Genomic DNA, 25,870 nt, shown 5'->3' on the forward strand with positions numbered 1-25,870 from the left:
TATCTAAATCTTAGAAGCCAAATCACACTACTAACAACTGGATTATGTAAAATCTGTGGCATTATTAATGTCCATATACTTTATTGGGTTGAATGATAAACAACAATGAACAATAATATGTAAAAAAATAGGATACAACATGTATTATATTTGATTATTACATCACATCTAAATCCCTAAACAGATAAATAAATGAAATACAGTCAAATGTATAGTTTGCTGCCAATGAAATGCAACCTGAACAGATTTGTTTAACTTTGTTTCTGGAATAGTGACAGAGTGTTACATGCCATGTTTCATCATTTGTTGGCTCTGCTGTTGTAACCTGGTCTAGGAGGCTTTTGTGGACCTCAAAATACTTCTGTGATTTGATGATGAAATACACAAAGAACCATCAAGGAAAAGCCATGTGTTGTTTTAGGATGTGTGATAGTTTTCACAAAAAGTCTTTAGAGCTGTTGAAGAGTGCCTGTGGTCTTCTGGAGCCCAAACAGAACATCAGGCTTTAGTGTTCGGGTTTGTTTCATTGTACTATACATAGATATGCAAAACTGGTCAACATCAAAAGTCAGTCATTGATACTGATAATGATTTAAAATGTGTTTTATACTGTACAGTTTATTTTCATTATCTAAGCCCCTTCTCAAACCTTTAAGCTGCTTTTAATAATGCACCTGCAAATTTCAACAAACTTTTCAGAATTTTGGACCAGCAGCCAGTTTCTCTAATATTCAGTGTTTTGGAGGTGATTATATTTCAACATGTCAGTAGTCAGCACTGCTATTGTATGTATCTGTCTGTGTGTACTTTTTCTTGAAGCTGACCCACAAGACAAGGTGTTAATGTGTTTTTAAGGGGAGGCTTACATTACAACTTGTCACAGAGATAGTGTAGTCGTTCAAAGGCTGCGCTGACATCAACATGACAGCTCCCTTTTCTACACACAAACATAGACACACAAGGTATACATAGCTGTGGGCCAAAGTCATCCTCCAGACACTCCCCACTTGTGTTTTCCCTTCACTTATTTTCTCCTCTCTTCACGAAGCGGCACATCAGATTAAAGCATCTGTGGATAAAAGCATCCTTTAAATGTCATTTGCCAAGTGTTTTAGTGTCCTGGGCCTCAGTAACAGACACATGCTGCTGTATTTAGGCCCTTCAGAGCAGAGATGCCGGGCTGTTATAACAAATCATGTCGACAAACAGACCGACATACCAGATTACATTCCTCCATGTGGAAATGCCATATCTCTTTCAGTAGTGAATTATTCATCTGACCCGTGACCCTCGGCTGGTTTGCTTACATTGTATTCTGCATTCATTTTGTGTTTTTTATTGAATTTGTGGCAGTATGGGCATATATATGTATTCAAGCTGTTTTCTTCACTGAACGAGTTGAGCTGCTGAATCCAGTTTTCTGTTTTTTTTTTCCGATTACTCTTTATTCCAGTAAGCAAAATAAATGACACATACCTGAACATATTTTTCTATAAGCAACACTTGACTTGAGCACGACACTGATATCAATAAGAGTGCCCAGTTGTCAAGTTATTAACCATTTAACAGCGTCTTACAAAAGCCCTTACATGATAGATTTACTGCCGTCATTAGTCTTTAAGATGATAATAATGCCATAATAATATCACAGATAATACTTTAATGTCATCAGACTTCTTGTCATCTTACACATGACACTGCATCCAACATGACAGAGCCGCACATTTAGACAATAAATGTCCATGCATCAGTTTGTTTTGACTGGTGCCGACTGTGTCATGGCTGATCTGTGTCAAACTGTAGCGGTATACATGCGGCGAAATGCCATTTTAATACGGCGCTGACATATAAACCTCACACACCACTGATTTTCTGAGATGCAGTTATGTCTCTGGGAATACACGAGGCTGTATTTGGCTCAAATCTTATCTGTAATTTTTGAAACATGCCATTTTCAAAGGAGTCAAACATCATGCGGGCCCTTCCCTCTTTACGTTTCTGCATTTGTTCAGCTCCTACGAAGAGCCACTTCCTTTTATTATGCGCTAAATCTCGTTCCCAGTCGATCATGTTGACTGTAGCGTAGATTTCGATTGATTGCATCAGTCACTATCAGGCTATTCTGGAGCTGGTGACTCTGAGGTCTCCCTCTCTCCGTCTCTCTGACAGAAGCTGTTGTTGAATGGAAGAGTGGCCTCTTTCAGTGTGGGTGTCCCCTCAGGGCCAACTGGGAGCGATAATCAGACAGGACAGTTACAGACAGACAGGCAGATGCAGCACACTCGAGCTGTTTCTCCTCCACTCTCAAATGCTGCTTGTTATTTGCTACAAGTTGTGAATTCACTTTTGTACAATAAGGACATTTTTTAGTATTTTAATTGAGTAATATTTCATGGTACTTCACCCCTGAAATCAGCACTTCAGAAAGGCTTTAAATCCTTTTTGCATGGAGGGTAAATAAGTGTAGCAAAATCTTGTGTATTATCTTAAAAGTAGTCACAAAACACCTATTAGATTAGATTAGATTAGACTGAGTCCTTCTAGCATAGTACATCAAATAGGAGCAAACTGAGATTATTTATTATTAATGTTTATTGATTTAAAAAAAAGGAAATCAGCCATATCCGGAAATAATATTTAAAAAAGTTTGATATCTTAAAACTGTCAGATCTTAGATTGAAAGATATGATACGATTTCTCTATACATTGCAGTTTTTAATTATTTCTTGGCACTTGCAAAAAAAAAGGTTTCCTCACTTAAACACGGCTATAGTTTTCTGAAGCTTTATATTGTTTTTCCTCTGAGAAACCTTCGGACTTATCTAGTTCTGTAACTAATGCAACTGTTCACCTGAACGTAGCAGGCATCTTTGAGTTTTAGATAAATTCTGCTTCACATACTAGCACATGTAATTGTGTTTTTGTTCTTGTCACTCTGCTCTATTCACTTTTTTCCCTGCTGAACAAACTTGCTGGTGTTACTGCTAGGTTCATGTTTTCCTGTGAACCAAGATATTTCTAAGGAAAGACCACTATTATGAGATATCAAATGCTGATAAAGAGTAGGAAAAAAAAAATCAATGTGAAAACTTGAACTTTACCTGAGCTCATATTTCAAAAGATTGCATGATAGTTACAGCTAGCCTCATCGCTGGAAGTTTCCATCACAGCTTTCCCAAATACACCTGTATGCGTGTGGGTGTGCATGAGGGAGGGAGGGAGGAGAGAGAGACATGGCAAATATAGGGCAGAAAGAGAGAGAGTGAGAGAAAGAGAGGTCTGGCCTGGGTTGGGTTGGGCAGGTCAGTGCAGCAGCATTTGATTGTAAATAAGAGAGGAGTCAGTTCACACGCCGATCAAGTGACTGCCGGGAACAAGCGAGCCATTTGAATCAGGTGGCTATCTCCCTATCTGAGAGATCAGAGCCCTGTCACCCCCCCACCCCCACCCCCACCTGCCTCCTCCCGCTGCTCTCGTCATTGTGTGTTGGGCAGTAAGGGACACACACACACACACACACACACACATGCACACAAGTGAAATGACATGTCCCTCCCTGCTGGCTATAAGGGCAGGCAGAGTGGCTGGATGAGATTTCACTGTCTCACGTTAGCGGAGGAAAGGATGGAAGAGGAGAGAAAGGAAAGGAGAGGAGGATAGAGGAAAGGAGAGGAGGACCCCTCAGAGTATAACATCCTCAAAGCTTTCCTGTCATCTCAAGAAAACAATGAATAATATGGGGATATCAGGTGATTTGGCACATTTTTTTTTTCTCTCAGGGCACAAAAATCATCATGTTTTTATTCAGTTTAAGTCAAAGATAAAGACAGCTTAAGTTGAAGCCATATTGTAGCTATAGATTTAAAAATGTTTCATATTTTCATCCAACAGCAGCAAATGTTGTCTCATCTTTTATTTTCGATGTCACTCAATCTGTTGATTTATTTTCTGTTTATTTTTTAGTTTATTAAATGGTGGAAAATGAATGCCGCAGGACATCTTCAAATTTCTCCTTTTATCCAATAAGCAATCTAAAACCCTAAAATAATACATTTACAGTGTTGTGAAACAGAACAAATTCTTACATTTTAAAGGTGAAATCTACACATTGTTGACTCGACTTGAATTAATTGATGAATTCATTTTCAGAATTGTTGACAATTAATTTCTGTCAATCAGTGCATTGTTTCTGTGTGTTTCTGTCAGTATAGCCTCCTTTGCTTTAACACTGAGAAACCAGAGGATGCTCTTCAATCAGGCCAATTGTCACAATGAAGACCTATGAAAAATGTATCCGATGAAACACGAAAGGCGGCGCACACACCCACATTCACACACTCCTGTGTTTTTTTATGCTGCTTCTTGACAACGACCCCCAGGGGAGATGATGATGTGTGACAGCTGCTGCCTGTTCATATTGATTAAATGACAGCCGGGATCATTTACCGATTTACCGACTGACGGAGCTCAAACGTGCAACGCTGCCCTGAGGGAGGTTTCAGGACTATTAGCCCGGACAGCCTGCAGTTTATGTTCACAGCCGCTGCTTTCATGTGAACATCATCCTCTATCCCACTGGGGTCCCACAGGACACACATTAGATCACACTCCTTGTTTTTGATGTTTAAGATGATCCACACAATAATCTCTATACACGTTACATTAAGTCATTATGACAGTATAATGGCAATAAAGATTAGTGATAAAAGGGGAGATAGATAGATAGACTTCCCCAGAATCTTTGGCAGTCTATCAATATAATAGCAGAAAATACAAAGTGTTTAATGAAACATGGCTATAAAGCAGAGTGTTACACAACAAAGTTCCCCATAGTAGAAAAGACAAGAAGAAAATAGTTGAGGATAAAAAATGTGTTCTGAAATTATAGTGAAAGGATGAAATAAAGCAAAACTGTGCACAATGTGTGTAAACAAAATGAAACTGACAGGACATAAAATGCAACATCAACATGTAGGGAACTTAGAAAAGTCAATATGGGATGTAAAAGAGACACAGCCTAGCAGTCAAAATATGCAAGAGACAGCAGTTAATGATTCCTGCTTACATAAAGGAATATAGACATCAGATGTCAGAAGTTGTCTCCACCTTCCATTTAACACAGGAAAGTATAATCCTGACAAAAATGTAGAACATACACAGCATGGGACACATTTTCTAATATGATAGGACAATACAGTACAGAATGAATCAGGACAGGACATGAGAGGTGGTTGTGATAGGTGAGGATGGGACAAGATAAAACTGGACGAACCTAGACAGGAAAGGACAAGACAGTTTAGAACAATAAATAACATGATAGATCAAGAGAAGACATGGTGTGAAAGGACATTACAGGAAGAGGAAGGACCAGCTACGATGGGACAGGACAAGAAAATAGCAAGCTGACAGGACATCGAAGACACGGCAAGATGGGATTATAAGACAGGAGTCAAAAAACAACGTTGTTGCATGGGGTAGGACAGGACAGGCCTGAATAAGTCAGTGCAGAAAGGGACAGGACATGCTGCTGTGTCCTTTTTATGTTTCACTATTATGTGAGGTGATTCAACAGCACTGGCAGTGCCGGGACAGGCAGGACATTTGCTGCATTAACCGCTGCCAACTGTTCCAGCGCTGAGAGTTGTGGCTGATTCCGTGTACGTAGAGAATTGTGGTCTTGGGAAGGAGCCAGGTGAAGCTGTTGAGCACAGATTAAAGCAGAGATGGATCAATCACCTCCGTCTCTGGGCCGGTGAGTGACAGCGAGCCTCGGGACACAAACATGGAGACTATTGATTTTGAGTCGTCTTCCATCAGATCCCTTTGAATTGCTCTTCTCATGGCATGCACACGCAGTCAAACATTTACAATTATACACACACACACACAGACGCACAATCCTGATAGGCCTCCTTTCTTTAACTCTCCATCTTTCTCTGGTTGTTCCTGTCCACGTCAGACATAGTGTAGCTGACAGGACTCTTGATGTGCGTGAGTCTCCGTAAGCAGGAATGGCCCTCTGGTCACGTTTTCTAACAGGCCGACAGGATATTTAACAGCACCGAAGGAGGCCTCCGTGGCACTTAAAGGAAGCTAATAACCATAAAATGTTATGCACTAAGGTGTTTACAGCCTGTGAAGAAGTATAGCCTGAAAAAGTTCAAGCATTTTGATTGATGCAAAAATAAGAGATTGTAAAGTAATAGGAAATTATCAAGCATATTTTCCACTACTGTAAATGCAGTCAAATCTTTAATATTCTTCAACAAAGAAACAAGGAAGACTTCTGAATAGTTTAACAGTATTATGAATTTGCACCGTTATTTCAGCTGTCTTCCCATCAGTTTGGTAGATAGCAAGATAACCACAATGATGCTTCAATACTAGTCTTGGCTGCGAGTGCTATACAAATTACAGCTTTAGCAAATTCAGATTGCTATGTTAATATTTGACTTTTTATTTAGTAACATACGCTGGTAAAATAATAACAACAATAATCAATAAAACACCTAAAATAACACAGTCCTCTTAAAGAGGAAATAGTCTAATGTTTGTATAGAATCACAAAGTCCACAGATGAAGAAGGTCACAGAGATTGTGTTGATAGGTTTAACCTCACTTTAATACAAGACACTGTAGCTCACTTTCTTTTTCTTTCTTTATTTTTTTTTGACAGTAAACGCTAAATACAAAAATGTTTTTTGGAGATCTTAAATAACCCTTCCTGTGAAAGTCAAGTTTTCTGTTTGGTTAGCATGTCCATATGGTGTTTATTTTTATTTATGAAGAGACATATGATGAGCAAAATAAACAGTCAACAGCATGCCTGACCATTTTCACTAGTGTACCAATGACGGTCTAAAAAATATAGATTCAAAATATCAGGGTTTCATGTGTAACAAAGCAAAAGAACCAGTCCTGTTGACTTGCAGGGTGGAGGGTTCTGTATTATTTTAGAATTGGTTTCTGGTACGAACATGTATGGATAAATTACGCTCTTTTTACAACTTGACATTGTATGGAGGAAAGTAGTGTTAGTGTTCGAAAAGAATTGTAGGTGAGCTGGTGTGCTTGAGCTGTCGTGAGTGGGGAGGAGTGTGTGGAGAAAGATTCAGGAGCTGTAGATCTGTGTGTTATAGAGCAAACAACAGTGTGGAGTTACATCTAAGTCATTTGAAAGCATAAAGGGATTAGTTTTGTTCTTCTAAATATGTATCGATGACAAAGATGAGTTTTTAGGGTTTAAATGAATGACTGGGGATTATCCTTAAAGAGGACATAGTGTGATGATGTTATAGAGTCATGAAAAGAAGATCAGATGTAGATAGGTTTAGCAAACAAAACACCTTTGCTCATTTCCCACCACTACAAACTCTCCCTAACCTTAATCTAGCTGCTCTAACCCTTTCTAGAATCTATAAACGCTTTCAGTTCTCAGACTCTGCATCCATTAAGTTGTCAACTTTGTAGTAGCTCTGTGATTCTGTGATGAGATTTATTTGACCAAAATGTTTTTTGGAAGACTTCCAGGACTTCATATGCCATAAACAAAAGGAAAATATCCTGTCAGCTCGGAGGGTGGAACTTTCTGTATCATTATTCTGTCATCTTCGGAATTGGTTTCCAGTTTGACCGTGTGTGATGAAATTACTCCAGTATCACAAGTTGTCATTGTGCAGTGCAGAGTAGTTTTCCGGTGTTTGAGCAGAGTCAAAGGTGAGCTGGTGTGCTCGAGTTGGAATAATCAGGGGTGGGTGGAGAGAGAGAAAGGCAGGAACTACGTAGAACTACAGATTCTAGAGAAAGCAACTGTGTAAAGTTCCATCTAAATTATTTTAAGACATGAAGTGTGTAACTTTTATACACAGAGATCAGTTTTTACAGTTTAAAAGACTGACCAGAAAGGGACTTTTAGTTTTTATGTACACCTACTTGAACCTTTGACACACTTGTTCATCTTTACACTCAGGAGTCAAGCAGGAGAGTCTGATGTCCATCCAAGCTTTGGAAAGAGCTACCACATTTAGTAAACCAACATTGCAGTAAATTACTTTTACTTCTGGATTCCTGGACATCCAGAATTATTTTCCCCGCTGCACAAGAGGACACAATGTGCACTTAATAAAGATTTATGTGTTCTATGTGAGGATGAGGAATATATGATGGAAATAATCTAGAAACAAGCAAATAAACACAAAAAATGCCTCGGTGTGGCTGTGGGTGATGGGAGGGGAAGTGTGCGTTGGGAGCAGTGGCCTAATAAGGCTAAATACCAGACTGTGAATAATCTCCCAGTAAACTGTCTACTCATGAAAAACACAGAGATGCAACAGCAGCAACTCTCGCTTTCTGCCTGGCTGCCCTCCCTCCCTCCCTCCCTCTCTCTCTCTCTGCATCCCCCTTTCTCTCTCTCTCTGTCCACACCGTTCCCTCTCTCTCTTCTCTTTCTTTACTTTCTCACTCCTGCTCTCTCCTTCCTCCCACCTCCTCCTCTTCCTCGCTCCTCGTCTCGTCTCAGTAAGTAGGATAAGGCTTGGAGAGCTCTGTCGTCGTGGTAACTGCCAGAAGTATTCAGTTTGAAGTTGGAGGAGGTCAGTTTGCGGGTCAGAGTAAACCCCCCCATACACACACACACACACACACACACACACACACACACACACACACACGCACACACACACACACACACACACGGCCCAGGACAGAGTAGGGCTGTTGAGGGGACCCCCATATGGGCCTGGGCCCTTATACATGAGGGGATCAGGAGGGGGACTTGATGTTTTTGGAGGGGCAAGGGCCACTGCAAAGCTCCGCTTCTAAAACAGTTGTGGTGCCAGAACTTTTTAGATTTCTGGGATTGAAATTAAGCTGATTACGAGTGATATCGGACATTGTTGTATTTGAATTTTTTGCAGTCCAGCAGCTCTGATCGTTTCCATCCCTTTAGTGTGATGATTACTAAACTTCCACTTCAGTGACTGATTTATGCTGATATGTGTTTCACAGTATCCATCTTTGAAAAACAGTAGAAAATTGGAGCAGCCTTAGGAAAATAAACGTAAAGTGAGTAAATCAGTTCCACTGTGTAAAACATGCTACTACAAGTTAGAGTGGTTGGTTTTAGTTTGATCAAAATTTCTTTACTTTTCAGTAAATTTTTCTTTCCCACAACATACTTGACAATTGGTTTTACTTTCCATAAAAGCAGTGACAGAGAAACAAATCAGGTCTTTTCCTACAGCAGACTTATCCACTCCCATTGTTGTGCAGAATTACAATAGTTTTAACAACATGCTTTTATATTAAATTGAGATAAAAATGTTAATTTTGTGAAGTGAATGCTTTCACAGTGTTTCACTAAGATCTAAGCAGCATTTTAACTTGTAGTCGATTAGCGTGAAACTAACCCTACTTTATAAACAGCTGAATATAAGACACAGAAACTGGTGCAGGAGCAGCACTGTACAGACACCCTAAAAAACAAAAACATTAATTCTGGCCCAGCAGAGGTCCAACGGTTACCAAACTTTTGTGCTGTTGTCAATGAAACTTTGTTGTTGCCTTGACTCGAGGCCAAACTCTCCCCGTGCACAGAAACAGCTCCGGCTGTGTGTGGACTCACACCTTAAACACTACTACTGGTATTGGCCAGCAGTTTCAGTCCATCAGCCCCAGACAACTGCTGCACTCCGAGCAAACTCTGAAGTCCTCCACTGCCACCACACTGCCGCTGCAGATGCAGCCCCCTCATTGGAACATATTGTAAAACCCCAGTGAGCAGACAGGTTGTAAAACTGAGCTCATGCATACTTTCTGCTGCATTAAAAATGGCAGAATTAGTCAGATATCTAGCATTTTACTGTGGGGCTGATGATTTGGGCAGAAATGTCTACTTTTCCAGCACTGCAGGAACTTCTGTTTAAAGGCCATCAAGGCTGCATCAATGGTGCTTCCAATAAAACTCAATCCGTTTACAGCTGTGATGATTCGAGTAACGTTTCCCTGAAAAATATTGAGAACAAACTTACTCTGTTTCCTATTTTTTTTCTGGCTTTCTTTTTCTTTCTCTATCCTGGGTGGTTTCTGATGTAAATGTTTTCAGTCAGTTGGCGGCTGAGGCTCAGCAGGTGGTCCACCAAATCCACCGTAACCCCCGGCAACCCCTGTCCAGCCAATCCAAGCGCTGCCCTGCCCGCCACTGCGCTTAGTTAGCCCTGACAGGACCCTCTGTGTGTGTGCGTGAGTGAGGCAGGGAGAAAGAAGCAGGACTCAGAGGACAGGGCGTGTACTTGGAGTGGTCATTAAAAGCTTATTAAAAAGTTTTCAACTGTTGGGAAAATGGGTTTGAGTGTAAGTGAGCGCTGAAGCAGCCGTGCATGTTGTATATGTGTGAATTAACCTACAACTATGGCTACTTTATTACTTCAGACAGATGATCTGTTTTGCACTTTAATCTGTTTCTCACCAATAAATAATTATAGAAATTTTTTATATATATATATATATATATATATATATATATATATATATATATATATATATATATATATATATAGAGAGAGAGAGAGAGAGAGAGAGAGAGAGAGAGATAGTCAGTCTGGCAATACAGTCTAGACATTGTTCATGTGGTAAATGATTATTATAGCTGGAAACGGCTGATTTTTAATGGAATATCTACATCGGGGTACAGAGGAACATTTCCAGCAACCATCACTCCTGTGTTCTAATGCTACATTGTGTTAGCTAATGGTGTTGAAAGGCTAATTGATGATTAGAAAACCCTTGTGCAGTTATGTTAGCACATGGATAAAAGTGTGAGTTTACATGGAAAACATGAAATTGTCTGGGGGACCCCTATATATATATATATATATATATATATATATATATATATATATATATATATATATATATATATATATATATATATATATATATATATGGTTCCCATGTTATTCTAATTTTAGAACTTGTTGCTTTTGCCAGCTGCTTAATGTAAGACTTTGTTGGGAAGAACTTTATTGAGAATCATTTGGGGAAATATGGTAAGTTCCTATCTGAGGTTATAGGAAATACTTTGAGGGAAAGCACATTAGCCAAAAAAAATTGTGAACTTTCATACAACCTAACCTATGACTAACTTCAGCTTAATTTAGCTTAATTTACTAAAATAAGACAATAATAACACAACAGATCAACACTGATAACTGCACAAAGGGACAAACAGTACACAGGCAGAGATAAAATGTGCAGATCCTTACTGTGATGCAGTTATGGGTTAAGGCCAGTTTCAGAATCCTAAATTAAGATCATGCATGTCGATCATTTTTCATCTTGCATCTTCATAGATGTTTGTTTGCCGCATTGGTGACGCTGGTATTGGTTTCATCTTGTGAGCTTGAGTGTGTGTTTGTGTGTGTATGTCATCATGGCAAAATGTCCTCCAGGAGACACCTACTGTAACGAGGACTATCACAAAGGCGGTTTTGTGTATTTTGGCAGGTGTTTATGTGTCTTTCTGTCAGTCTGTGGACGGATTTTGTCAGCACTTGTGTGTCACAAACATCCAAGATGCAGCCAAGAAACTTGACAGGTGTGTGGTTGAGATCAAAACGAAAGCTGGGTTGGAAGATGGATGTACGCCCATGAGTAATGAGCACTCTTGTAATACTTTAGCAATTACTACATTATTACATGAGTACACACTGACAGGTGTCATGGCTGATGTGATCCTACAGCAAGATGGTCTCTAGTTTTTATTGCAACTTTTCTGTAAGACATGTTGAATTTTCAAGGGACATATAGTAAACTTAATGGTTCTTCCAGTCAAACAAAATTGCCCAGAATGTTTTCTATTTTAGTTTTAACATATAAAAAGTAGAATATGCTTCTAGCAATAGCAGCAATCTGATAAATAAAAGCAATCGCTGCGCAGCTGGTTTCCAGGTGTTTCATTATTAATGTGTGTGTTCAGAAGGTTTCTGTTTAATAAATAGTTTTAATAAAACACTGTTTTATTATATCACTGAGCTCATAGTTCATGATGACTGAATGAATCTTTTTCATCTGACTGTATAATAACTTTCACATGCAGACCCTCTGCTAAGCTATCTTTTTGAGATTCAAAAACTGAAAATTATATGTGAAACAAAAGCACATCAAGTTGCTTATGTGTATTTTAACAAATCGGGATGATTACAGTCAAGGTCATTAACTCCTGTATATTTTTGCTAATTGTGCAAACAATGAGTGCGAAAAGAACAAGTGCAAATCAAATATCTGTTCATTTGTATGAAACTCCAACTCATACAAGCTATTGACCATCAAAACAGTGTCACTGTAACAAAAAAAATCCTGCAGTTTATAAACAAGTCTTTATGTACAATAAGATAAATACAATGTAGCTTTTGTAATGTTGTATCTCTTTGTACATCCATTCAAAATGCTCAGAACTTATGTTTAAAGTGTGGTGTTATTGTAATATATGAAAACTCTGTAGAAAGATCACCACAGTTAAAGTGAAGACATCAGTAGTAATCTGAATGGTTAGTTGGGAATAATTAGATATTTCTGAAAATGTTTTGCTCGTTTGAGTTTATTTTAAACATACATACATCTCGTGTAAAACAAAGGAAGGAGCAGAGAGCCGCTGATGCAATTTCATTTTGAATTCAATTTTAACACACTGTGTTTCACCTGCCAGCCAGCCTTTCCCTAAAGGTTTACCAAGTCCAATGATTGTTTAAAGAATTTACTGTGAATTATTCTTTCCCTTCTGTAACCGTACAGCTACACCGTTGTCATCTGTGTATATGGAGCTCACCTACACTGTCCCTGCTCAGTTTTTTCCTTCCCTGCTCAGTTTTTCTTCTTTCTCTGCACATATGAGTGACGTGGTAACGATGATGGTGATCACCTGACATTTTTTTTTTTTAAATGTTTGTGTGCACATGCATATGTGTGTGTGAGAAAGAAAAAGAGAGGCTGGGGATGGATGGATAGTGTAAATGTCTGAGCTATCATCAGCTTTGATTGGCTTTGAGTGGCTCTGAGTGCTGGGTCCATCCCAACCGCTTTCCAGGGTCCTCAGGAGCAGCAGGTTGTATGTGTGAGTGCATGTGTGCATGTTGCCCAGGCCTTTTGTGTACCTCTAGCTGTCTTTGTGTGTGTGTGTTGGGATTTCTGTGTGCATATGTGTGTCTGCATGGCCATATTAAGCCCCCCTACAAAGTGCAAAACCATACAAGGGCATCAAGAAGGATGAGTGGTTTTAGAGACGGCTATTGAACCAGAGGATGTAGGTTGAAACTGCGTAAGCAAGCAGCTGCTCCACTGAAGTGTCCTTGAGCAAAACAGCAGTATCCCTATATTCACAAAGCAAAAGAAAAAAAAACAGATGGATGTCTGTCTGTCTGTCTGTCTGTCTGTCTGTTTATAGCTTCAGACTATGAGTTGAAGGGAAAAATGAGAAATGCCCTCATTTACCATCTTGAAAACTTTTTCCTGCCAATGTTTTTGCTCTCAGACTCAAAGTACAACAGTTATCCAGCTGGAAAAGTATGACCAAGACCTTGTTTCTCTGTACAGAACAAATGAACACAACCAACAAACAACATAGTGTCGAGGAAAAATGAGGACCCTTTTTCTCTAGGCTGAGAGGAAGTGTCGTCAACCTGATTACCCAAGTCTTCCCGCCCTTCCTAGAGCTGCATACATACCAAAGACAGCACTAGAGGGGAGAGAAAGGCTCTCAGTTAATATTTAACCAGGCTATGTAAAGACTTAGTCAGATAGCTGAGCTTATGAGCAAACAGGCTCATGTGTGTGGGACAACAGTTTAATGGCTGACATGTATAGAAATACTGCAGCTCCGAACAGGCACCGAAATACTTAGTATGTACAAAAAATATGTACGGTAAATATAATGTGACTAAAGATGAACTCTCTGAACTGTGTAATATTAGGCAGAGGCTTTAAATGCCTTTTAGGAGATAAAACACCCGGTCATGAGTTTAAACCAATCTTTATTGTAGAACAAGAACACACCCTATCTTTATTTTTCTGTGTGATTTTGCTTCTTGTGGCTACTGGCATTTTATGAAATACCACAATTATGCTCAAAATCGTTATTTTTTCCAGAGAACATTCAATATGCATCCTTGTATGTCTGACACACAAAAGGCTGTGATCATTCATTCAAGACCTAATGTAAGGGGAGTTGCTCCATGGCCAAACCAAAGTCTCTCAGTGTCACTGTAGACCTGTCCTTGGTCCTGCCTAACTGAACCTTATGGTTGTCACCAAACTGTTCAGGAGTGAGCATCTTCCACTTTCATCCTTCAGTGTTGAACATTCTGAAGACATGGCTTGTTCTGGGTAGTGATACTGAGCTATCTCTGGCATATGTCACTTCATCTCTCATTCTCTTAGTCTTTGTCTTTAGGTCATCGGCTGTATTTTACAGGAATTCATCAACATGCTCAGCTGCTGTGAATGGTCCACCTTGGGCCTTCAGTCTATCCAAAATACTGAGTTTTCTGTTCTCACCGTGCAGCAGATTAGTCTCCTTCTTATTAAGCCCAGAAGCTCAAAGATCTTGATGGCGTTTATTCCAGTCTGCAGTGATATCGTCCATGATCTTGACCACTGGGCTCATTTTATGGAAATCACTTGAGGCATCTTTCTTACACAAGTCTTTGGTCAGCTTCAGTATATTGTCATGAGAGACAGTGTTCAAAATGGGCTTCTTCTTCAGCCTCTATAATACATGGAGAGCTATGGGTTTTGTGAGTGGCCATATGATAACGTATTATTATTATTGTTCATGACCTATCAAGTGGCAAGTTTGCCTTAAAATCTTATAGACATTCATTCATGAGTAATTGATTGCATGCATTCAGTTTGGTCACATAATGGCCTACATGATTTTGATGATAACCTCTCAGTGTATTATTAAAATGCACATCTGTGGTCTTCACAGATATGCCAGTAGCCAAGAGAAGCCGACTCTAAATACAAAATAAAGGTGAAAAAAGTGAAAAAGTATCAGTAGTACGATATTTATTCAACTTGAAAAAGGATTGGAATTGATCTCAGAACTGAAATGTAGTCTCAATTTAGGAATAAATTGAGGTTTTAGTTGTTAAAATTGCTAAAGTGAGTCATCCTGAGGTCATAAAACTTCATCGCCCAGAGGAAAACAATGCCATATTTTAAAAATTCATTAATTTTAAACGATAACTATGCTAAACGAAGTTCCTGCAGGAGGCCAAATATAGCTAGAAGTGTGTCGGCCTTACTGCTTCCCCTGTTATGTGTGTGCATATATGCATTCATGGATGTCTGCATGTGTGTTCAAAAGAGAAAGCGCTTTTTTTTTTGGCCAAGTTGGCATTACTCGTACCATGTGTGTGTGTGTGTGTGTGTGTGTGTGTGCGTGTGCGTGCGCATGTGTGTGTGTGTGTGTGTGAGTGTTTTGTATGGAAAGTGCTGTGTGCAGTAGAACAGGGATTTGGTGCCATCAGCACAGTGATGTCAGCACACAGAGACAAACAAAGCCAGAATCCAAACCCTCTCCCAACTACCCACAATCCTGTTGGAAACTGTGGGGGGCCCAGGCCTGGGGGCCCGTTGCTGTTAACACACACACACACTCACCCATGTTAACACGAGCATTCACACACACAGAGATGGAGAGAAATTAACATGCGTGCATTTGTGTTCACAGGTCAGTAGGCACACATGCAGTATGTATAGTACAGGTAGCAATGACTTCAACTCACTTACATGCTCAGTTACTCACACACGTCTACTCAGTAGCATAATAACAGCTCACTCATACGTATGTAGATGGGCCTCGATGGGAAAGAAATACACTGTATAAATGGTCAGAATCAATCTTTATTCCTGTTCTTTTACACTGAACTAATCCAGGATTGTTTGGATTATATAAGTGCCCCAACTTGTAAAATAACACCAAAGTGCTTTTTAGGAATATTAAACTTTGAACATCCTTTAAGCAAACCAAAAACACCCCAAAGTAACACATGTTGTACAAAAGATCTACTTGTCTTGAAGGACAGTAAAAGCAACTGTAAAGTATGCTGTGGAAAATCAGAATCAGTATTTTTTGGAAGCAAAGCCAACTGTGAAGTCCTTTTAAGCCGACGCTTAAGTACTTTTTTTGGAAATGAAAACTGACACTAACATTGTAAAAGCCAACAGCGCATTCATTCAGCTGCTACACTTCCAAAAAATGCATCCATTTATTCGACACTGCAGTGTGTCTGTATTAACTTTGTAACAGCTTTGAGTGAACAGTCAAATCAGAAACACACCTCTGTTTGCTTTGGCCTGGCCCTTTGCCACGCTGCACCAGCCTCAGCTGCATGCTTTGCAAACAGGGAATGACATTACTGTTTTCACGCTGTAGTTCATATGAATATGCTATTACTGAAATGAGGCAGACGTTATTATGGATATGGTATTTTGTTTAGATTTTTTTTAAAAAAAGCAACACAGGTTTTGTGGAGGATGTGTTTTTCTGAAGGGCCCAGGAAGGCAGGTCAGTGACAGAATACTGAGAAATACTGAAAACAGCTACAAACTTTGGCAGCTTCAATTCAGAATTACAAATATTTGATTTGTTAATGCAGATAAAACTGTTCTCTGTAGGTTTCACTTTATACTCATATTCTCCCCTGTTCCACTGCTATTAGCTTCAGTTACAATAGTAATACTATAGAAGTAGTAGTAGAAGTAATCTAATTAGTACAATCCACATTAATTGTGAGAATCATTTAAAAACTGCCGGCAATCATCACACTTCTGTTTAAATATACTTCAGATTTTCAGATTATCAGTAAAATAAACTATAAGCAAACACGTTTCTATAAACTACTAATTTGAAGATAATAGTAAAAGAATTTATTCTCCTGCAGAAGAAGAGTTCAAAAACACATGTTGCAGTTTGAGCACCAGTTCTGCCTCTAATGATGGAAAACCAGTAGGCATGAATTAAAATTACTTTTTTATGTATTAATTTCAAGAAAATTACAATCCGCACAGATCTGATGTATCATTTGTAGTTTATGAGATGTTTTACTAAAAAGCCACATGCTTCATCAACCCTCCTTTCTTTGCAGTGACATTTATGCAGTTTTGCACAACCCCCCAACATCAAGGTTCTGTCTTCCTAGACGACTCATCAACAAAGATATAATGTTCAACTTTTTGCCCACATCATCATGATCGGGATTCTTATGCTATGATTATTTTAATCAAACAATTATTCAAAGTCAGTCTGACTCCTAGTTAGGTTCACAAGAAATAAAAACATGAAAAATTCACACATGCTTTCATATGTATTGTCTTAAACACTTTGTTGAACACCGTGTTATGTCTTAACGGGTCAAATCTCACTGTATTAGCTGGAGGGTGTGATAAGAACTGTGGGACTTTCTGTTTAATGCTGCTATTTCCTTGTCGAACTGTTACACAACAATTAGCAACTGTTGCTGTTTGTCGCTGCTATTTAAATGCCCCTCTGTCCAAAACAGTAAGAGCCAGACTGGGCCTGGTAGTGTGTGGGTGTTTTGTGTGCATGTTTGTTTGTGTGGCTTTTTTTGAGCAGTGGGATCGGGGTAACTGGGCATAGTGGACCCAAACAGGTCCTCATTGTGCTGGAGGAGGAAGAGCTCGGCCGTACTGCACCCTATTCACTCAAGTTTGGAGTTGAGGGGGGGAACACTAAGTGTGTGTTTGTATACTTGCTTTTGTTAGCATGCATGCGTGTATGTGTGTGTACAGTTGTATACAGTGACTGCAGGGAGGTTTGGATGCATATATCAAGATGTGAGTTGAGAGGGGTGGATTTTATCTACCCTCATCCCTTCTCCACATTCTGTCCATTCGTGTGTGTGTGTGTGTGTGTGTGTGTGTGTGTGTGTAGCAGGGGAAGGCTAACAATAGCTTCCTTTGACCCGTATAATGAGGGACTTCTTCATATTCAGACGTCTGCTGGTAGATTTGTTGTTAACATTTATTTGAGCCAAAATTTCCAAAGGCTCACCTTTAACTTTCAGGAACTAAACTTTCAAATATGACAGGAAATAAAGTCAGCAAGTTACTAACCCTGAACAGCACTTGTTGCCTGGTAACACAACCTTGTATCAGGAAACACTGGGAGCTATTGTGGGTGTACAAGGATTCACTGCGAACTATGACCTTTTAGTCTCAGCAGCTTTTCACCAAGGCTGAGTGTTTTCTTTAATCTGTCTCCTATGAATTCACTCACATCTGCTCTACTAAATACATTGAATAGACCATTTTATGGTGTTTCTGTACTGTGCTGATCACCTATCAAATATGGCTGAGCTTCTATAGGTGGTAATCTTCCCTTTTCTATATGGCCATCACTGCACATTTATGTTCAAAATAAAACAGGGCAGAATACACTCATATTCCCTTAATAACAACCTGCAACACTCGTGTGCTTAGAGCAACAGATTTCTGTAAAATCAGTCACACTGCATGGAAAATTATTACACTGTATTTATTTTTTCATTGTGTTTTCTTTTCCCAGTGATGTAACAGGAGGGTGAAGACGCCATCAAGAGGCCTGGAAAAATGCAGGAACCGGATGGCAAATGGGAACTGGTAGGTTTAGGGAACACACCAAAATACACACACACACACACACACACACACACACACACACACACAGAGTCCCATAGAGAGAGACAGCAATGCCTTGGAGGGTGCCAGTCATGCCCAGCTTCCGCTGCGCTCCAAATTGAGCGTGGCACAGAGTGTATGAAGTCAGCCGTCTGGAAGAGAGCCAAGCATTGTTCCTCCAAGCAGCTGGATGGTAATTACTAGAGAGAGAAGGAGAGAGAGAGAGTAGCTCTGCCACCTCACTACTGTTGCTTCTGCATCCTCTCTTGTAATGTATAGGAAAGACTGATATGGTAATACACGGATGACACAATACACTTCTTGCTCACCAACACAATGAAAGGTGCACAAAAAAGGACAGTAAACTACACTACATAACTTTGCATGATTACGTAAAGGACATAAAATAACAAGGGCAGAAAGAGGTAAAACCCCAAGAGCAGCCCTTTGGTTAATTGAAACGAAGCTATATCAGCTGTGATTGTAAAAAATATTGATAAATTGAAAATCCATGTACTGGCTTTGAAAAGCTTCTCATGAGCAACTATGTTATCTCCTTGACAAGTGAGCAAACTGTAATCAAGAATAGATGCAGTTAGATCTGCAAATAAAACTAGTAATGGACCTCCTCTGAGTCATTTAGTTTTGTTTTCACTTGTTTCATCCTGGTCAACTCATCTTGTTCAGGTCAAGGATGAATTTTCACTCTCCATATACACCCTTGATTACCCTCATAGACCAAGCTGAAGGCCTTTGTTGGGTTCACGTTTGACAAGTTGTCCACAGCTTTGCATGTCCAATGACAGTCTGATGCTATTCAGTTCAGTTACATTTATATAGCACCACATCATAACAAATGTCAACTCAAGGCACTTTAAGGACAAGATTTTACAGTATTATCAAGAGAAATCCAACAACTCCCTATTAACTAGCATTTGGCAGCAGCAGGGAGAAAAAAAAACTCCCTTTTTATAGAAAAAACTCTCTAACAGAATCAAAATCAGGGTGGCCAGTCAGCTGCCTCAACCAACTGGGATGAGAAGAGACGACCAGAAGCCAAAGCAGTGATCATAGAAGGGATGTGATATTATCAAATGAGTCACTGGCAGTGACGTTTTGAATTGACTGTAGTGGGCCTATTGTCTGTTTTGGCTGACCAGTCAGGTGGGAATTGCAACAGATTAGACACTCACAATATCAAAAAACTAATTCTGTTCAAAAACACTGAAACATGACAGAGTGAAGTATGTATTGCTCTCTGAGAGGCCTCGATAGTGCTATCATCCACTCCAGTATATTTACCATGAGCATACCTCACCAGCTGAACTCACAGTGGGTTTAATCCTCCCCTCCATCTCTGCAGACATACCTCGGTGTGTTTAGCAGCTCGGTGCATGTGTGTCGAACATTTATCTGATCGTAAAGAAGAGAGGAATACACTCGACGTGCAACAGATCATGCTGGAAGGAAGCTAGAAGAGGAGGGCGAGTGACAGTGAGCAGGGAGGAGGAGAGGGAGCTTTGCTGATGTCCAGGCCCGAGGAATGTGTCGACTTGCCGTCAACTATGTGCTGCTTTGTCATGAGACCACAGAGCACTGGAAACACGTAAAGTTGCCTTTTTCACACCTTCAACTCCTCCCGGCCTCCTTCCTCCTCCCGGCCTCCTTCCTCCTCCTCCTCCTCCTCCCCACACACACACACACACACACACACAGTGGCAGCAGTAGCCAGGCCAGTGCTGGTGCAGCTGTGACCAGAACAATAGCATTCCTCAGGTTTTAAACGCCTGGCACTTAGATTCCTAACAGTCAAATTCCTGGCGGGGAGATGCTGGGGGTTGCTATAGGACGCCGAGAGCTGTAAGAAGCCTTGTAAGGAGACGTACAGCTGTAAAGCACTGTGTGATTTGGGTTTTTTATGAGAGGGATGGACGGGTTCATGGGGATGAGGGGGAAGCTCTGTTGTCCCACCTCGCGTGCTTTTTTCATTAGATGTGACATTTTCAACACTTCGATTTTAGCAGTTTAGGCCGAGAGGCGTCCTGCTGCTTTGCCAGGGCATCATGTGCTGATGGAGGCACCTGTTAAGTCAACATGTGTGTCTTGTAATGCGTTTTTGGCACATGTGGTGCCGAAAACTACACAGATGTGTTGAAAGTGACACATTAGTCTTAAAAGTGTTAAATTAGATCTTGACAAAGGAAACAAAGAAGGGACGGTTGTGTTTATGTTTTTAGCAGGTAGAGGCGGCTAAGCTTCATTTTTTTCAATTTGAAAAACTAGCTATCTTTAAACCTGGGCAGGGGAAGACAAACTTTAACAAACTTCTCCTATTTATAATTTTATTTTATTATTTATTTCACAACACGTCAGATGTCCAAAGGATGTAGTTCTCAAGAATAATAATTCCTTCATTTGTTTAATGCAAAAACAGTACTTCTTCTGCTAAGATGGCTCCACAATTTAAATTACAATTAATCCCTCTTTTTCCATTAAAAATGCCTCCAAATATCTCCTTATTCCACCCTTTTGGATACGTGGATTTTTTTTTTCTGTCAGAGAAAATGAAAAGCCTGAATTTTGCGTGCCTCACATCATGTGTGCCTCCTCTGCTGGTTTTAGTTCACACAGCACTGAGCTGCCCAACTATCAGCCCATCTGAAATAACCCCAAAAATAACGATTCTCTCATTAACCACGCCTGTTTCACAATTTAAATATAAATGAATCTAATTTAGAAAACCTCGGCCGCGATGAAGGAGACTCATTTAGAGCCAATCTAAAATTAATGAGGGCATCTGGAGAGAGAGAGAGTGGAGAGGGGCCCTGTGTGGCTTAACAGATACCAGAGTTAACAAGCTACTGTACTTTAAACACTGGAAAATCCCCATTAATTTTAAAGTTAACGCAGTACTGTACTCTGAATGGTGGAAAAGAGCTTTAATGTTAGTTCAAACGCATTACAGTGACATTTTCCGACTGACTCTTGGCCTCTCGCTGTCAGACCTCCTCTAAGTTGTCATACATCAGCATTTATCAGTCCTTTCATGGTCATACAGAATTACAATTTTCTAAATATTTCTAATATAATGGCATGTGAAAATGTTCGTGTCATGTATGTGGGCAGGATTCAGCCCTGACACCTTAGTCCTGTTAGATTTGCCGTATATAGAATTACCTATAGGGACAACTACAGTAGAAAGACATAGAATTTCATTATGAGACATAAGCGTCAGTGAAACTTTTAAACAATTAGCCTTGAAAGTGCTGTACAGTAGGTGCCCTTGAGGGAGACAAACCAATTCATGCACAAATTTTCCAATTTTCAGGCATACGAATGCTCAAACATCTGTGGAAAATATGTACATTTGTAGTTCTGTCTCCAGGTTTGGGTGTAAATCTCCCTCAGATTTGGATTTTGCTCTCTTTAATTTTGAGCAACACGTTTCCCCTAACATGCTGTTTGGAACGTCCCTTCCCTCAGCAGCCGATCGAGTGGCTCCAGCAGATGCCAGCCGGCTCCCACAGTGACTGTTTGGTTTTGCAGGTTTAATTCCCGATGGGTTTGGGTCTAGAGTGATTAGGCTGAGCCCTAAAGGCCAGCGGGCTTGTCAGGTGTCTCCACACATTAACGTTGTTCTGCTCACACCCTGAGCCGACAGCACAGCCAGGCAGAGGGGGAAAGAGAAGCGCTGATCTGGCATGGTGGGAGGCACAGAAAGATGGAGAGGAACCCCATTTTTAATTCTGTTGTTCATACATTAAATACGCTTTCAAAAGAAGTTTTATTTTCATTTTTAATACAATTGAGGAGACTACTTTAAGCAGAGAGGAGATTGGCAGTGATGTTGAAAAGTTAAAAAGACTCTTGATAATGTTGCATCTTGCTTCTTTTGTCTCGAAGGAAAGAACATTTTGAAATTTTAACTTTGACTTACATAAAGAAACAGCATTTTGTTGATTGCATGTCACTTTAATGATTTAAAGCATCTCATGATGAAAATAATTTTAAAGTTTTTAAAGTTGTTTATATATATATATATATATATATATATAAACAGAACAGGAGTTAAACACTTTTCAAAATAATTAAACTAATTAGTCATGTTTTTGACAGAATTTTTAATGAGGTACCATTTTGAGAATTGTGATGATGCTGGTTTTAAAAATTAACTTGGTTTGAGTTACTGCAGTTTATTAAAATCACACCATCTTCTAGACAGAGAAAGTCTTTTATTACTATCTAATTCTTAGTAGGAAAGTAGTTGAATGTTAAGATGTTACAGGTTTGAGGCCTTTTTCTGATGATTTTTACTTTGTAATCTTTTCTGCCAGTGAAAGCAGCACACTGGTGGATGCTACCTCAACACTTTCTTTAGCCTTTAACCCTGAAAGCAGCTGAGTGACAACACAGCCGACATCTCCCTGCTGGATTCAAATAAACTTGCATTGTGTGTGTGCACAAACAACTTCCTGCATGCAGACGTGCAGCTTGTTAATTGGGGGGGGGGGGGCGGCAACCGAAAAAAAAAAAAAAAAAAAACCTCTTCCTGCTTCTGACCTCCAACCTCATCCTACCCCACCCACACCCACCACTCACCCAGCATGGTGCAGCTATAGGAGGGGGAGAGGAGGAGGTGGAGGTGGTGGTGAGATGACATTAGGCTGTAGTGTGTGTGTGTGTGTGTGTGTGTGTGTGTGTGTGTGTGTGTGTGTGTGTGTGTGTGTGTGTGTGTGTGTGTGTGCGTGTGCAGAGGAGGTGATGTTAGGTTTTTAGAGTTGGGGGGAAACTTGTGTCCTGCTCTGAAGGAGTGGAGGAATAAAGTGTAGGAGGTGGAGGGAGGAGGGGAGATGAGGAGACCTGCTGAGAGGGCAGCCTATATGCTCTCCTCCTCCTTCCTGCTATACCTCTCCCTCCATCCCTCGCCTCTCCTCCCCTCCTCCTCCCCCTCTGTCTCCAGCTGTGGGGGTAAAGTACATTACATGCTTGCTAATCAAACCTCCATTAAAAGTTTGAAGGGAATGGAGCTGGAATCTGGAGTCTTCCTCCTTCCTCTTTCTGCCCACTTCACCTTCCTCGCGCTCCTCCGTCTTCACTCTCAAAACTCTTAGCTCTCAAACGGTTTGTAATACGAGAGCATTACTCCAGCCACCAAATGCTGCACGTGTACCAGTGACATGGTAGCTTTTAAGCAAAATTGGGTAAATCTGAATCTAAAATTTGGTGTGATACTGCACTTAAATCACAAGTAGTGTCCCCAGCATGGATGCATAGATGTTACAGCCTTAGAGCATTTTTGCAGGGCTCCTTATGATGTCGGTTAGTAGCAACAGGTTTGTCAGTTGCATGAGCTGGCAGAGTAAAAAAAAAGTTGAGAGGATTATGTAGATTATACACTCTAATGTTTGGGCAAAAAGATGAACTGTTGGCATCATAATCAAATTCTGTTTAGCCAACAAGATACATTACGTTAGAATTAGGTTTTCCTCTGCAATCAAAGGTGTTGTGAATTACTGCTTATCAAATAATATACACAAGGTTTTAAGTTCAAAATGCATAAAAATTAAATTGTTTAAAATATTATTTCCACATTATGTGAAGAGTTTTTGTAAGGGCGATGTACTTTATTCCCATAATTGTGAAAATAAGTTTTATAAGTTGGCAAATTGTAAAAAATGTTGCTTCGGTGTTAAGTTGATAAGGGAAGGGACTTGAAATCTTCACCTTAAGGTAAACAAAAAAACATAGTTACCATGCCAATTTTATGAAGTTATGTCGAACAGAATTTACTTCTAAACCAACAACCCCCAACATTTAATGTTATATTTAACACACAGTATTAAGTTCAGTATTAACATCATGTGTTTCCAACCCATCAAAGTAATGTTTGCAATTTAATAAGAGTTTAAGCAACATTTCAGATTCATTGCACTTTTGAAGCAACATTGAGTATCATATTTGCAGTGTTTATTACATCCTGCAACGTGTAAATGGTAAACAAAGCAAATGATGTACTGTGGATTGTACTATTATTAGAGCTTTATTTGAATAGTTAAAGGTGTATAATCTGCCCTGAGATCTCATTTCAGAGCAGGAGTGCATTCAGCAGTCTGCCATTGTAGTCATGACATATCAAGTGTACAAAGTTTACATGATGGCCTGAGGCTAGTCATTTCAGTTAATCATCTGAAAAGCATTAATGTTCTCTGCACAAGATGAATGTGTGGTCTGGCATGAGGTCAGGTCACCCTTACATCCGTTTGGTCAGAAAACGTTGAATCATCTGGCTCTGGACCAATGTCTTGGTTGAAACCAGGCTGATATCGTCATCCCATGCCTCTTTCAGGACAAAAATACACTCCCCAATTTAGAAATGTGAGCAATGGTTCATTTAAAGTCTAATTCTTCACATTAATCACTTGCATTTTATACAAACTAGCTGCAACAATTCCAAAGTTTTTTGTTCACTCTCATCCCAGTTAAACATAGATACGGAATGACTCCTTTTGTTTTTAATCTTGTCCAGTTTCAGACTGGATCTTCAGTTACAAGCACCTATAAGCTAAACTAACAGAAGCTCGCATGGAGTAGTGCATTGATTTGAATAAGCTGTGAAAGCCTGTTCAGAGCTCTGTGGTCTGCTAACCATACAGAGGATCAGAGGATGAGGTCTGCACAATGCCACAGTGACACATACTGGATCTACTGTACACAATATCTGGACTTACATATTGAAACTGATACACAAGGATACAAAAGACGTAGCAGAGGCAGTCTTACAGGGGTAATTATGCATGCACTGAACCAAAGCCCAATTACCATTTCTAAGAGCATGAGCTCTCCTGCCATAAATGGCAGCTTTTGAAAAATAATGTCATGTTGTTGTTGTGCTCCATAAACACAGAGACAGTCATATGAGGCCACTATATTATCACTTATTGTTATGCATAAGCTACATGTTGTTAGTGCTATTGACCTTATTGAAAAGAAAGAAAATTGTAAAGCAGTCGTTTATGTAATATTAACTCTACACACTCAAGTCTGATTGAAGTGTAGATGTACTGCTTATATTTTCATGCACCGTCTCCCTGAGTTAATGGAAAATGCAATTTTTGTAGCACTTCCGACTAAATGAAGGCAGCAACAGACAACTGTATTATTTACCAACCCAAAAAGGACAAGGAAGAGGTTTAAC

At 39.8% G+C, this 25,870-nt stretch overlaps 1 protein-coding gene across 14 annotated transcripts in view; it reads left to right on the forward strand.

Annotated features, from left to right (window-relative positions):
• The window catches only part of LOC111583585 (SRY-box transcription factor 2), a 201,601-nt gene that overhangs the window by 154,139 nt on the left and 21,592 nt on the right, over positions 1-25,870 (forward strand). For 8 of the 14 annotated variants that reach the window (XM_055018356.1, XM_055018361.1, XM_055018365.1 and 5 more), the window contains one exon: positions 18,584-18,657. In XM_055018356.1, coding sequence (XP_054874331.1) covers positions 18,584-18,602 — 19 coding nt within the window. In that variant the 3' untranslated portion in view covers positions 18,603-18,657. Of the gene's footprint in view, positions 1-9,006; positions 9,059-18,583; positions 18,658-20,038; positions 20,282-25,870 lie in introns of all 14 variants that reach the window. The other 6 variants (XM_055018375.1, XM_055018376.1, XM_055018381.1 and 3 more) reach the window with 2 other exon arrangements.

This window comes from Amphiprion ocellaris, chromosome 2, assembly GCF_022539595.1.
Source record: "Amphiprion ocellaris isolate individual 3 ecotype Okinawa chromosome 2, ASM2253959v1, whole genome shotgun sequence".
NCBI lineage: Eukaryota > Metazoa > Chordata > Actinopteri > Pomacentridae > Amphiprion > Amphiprion ocellaris.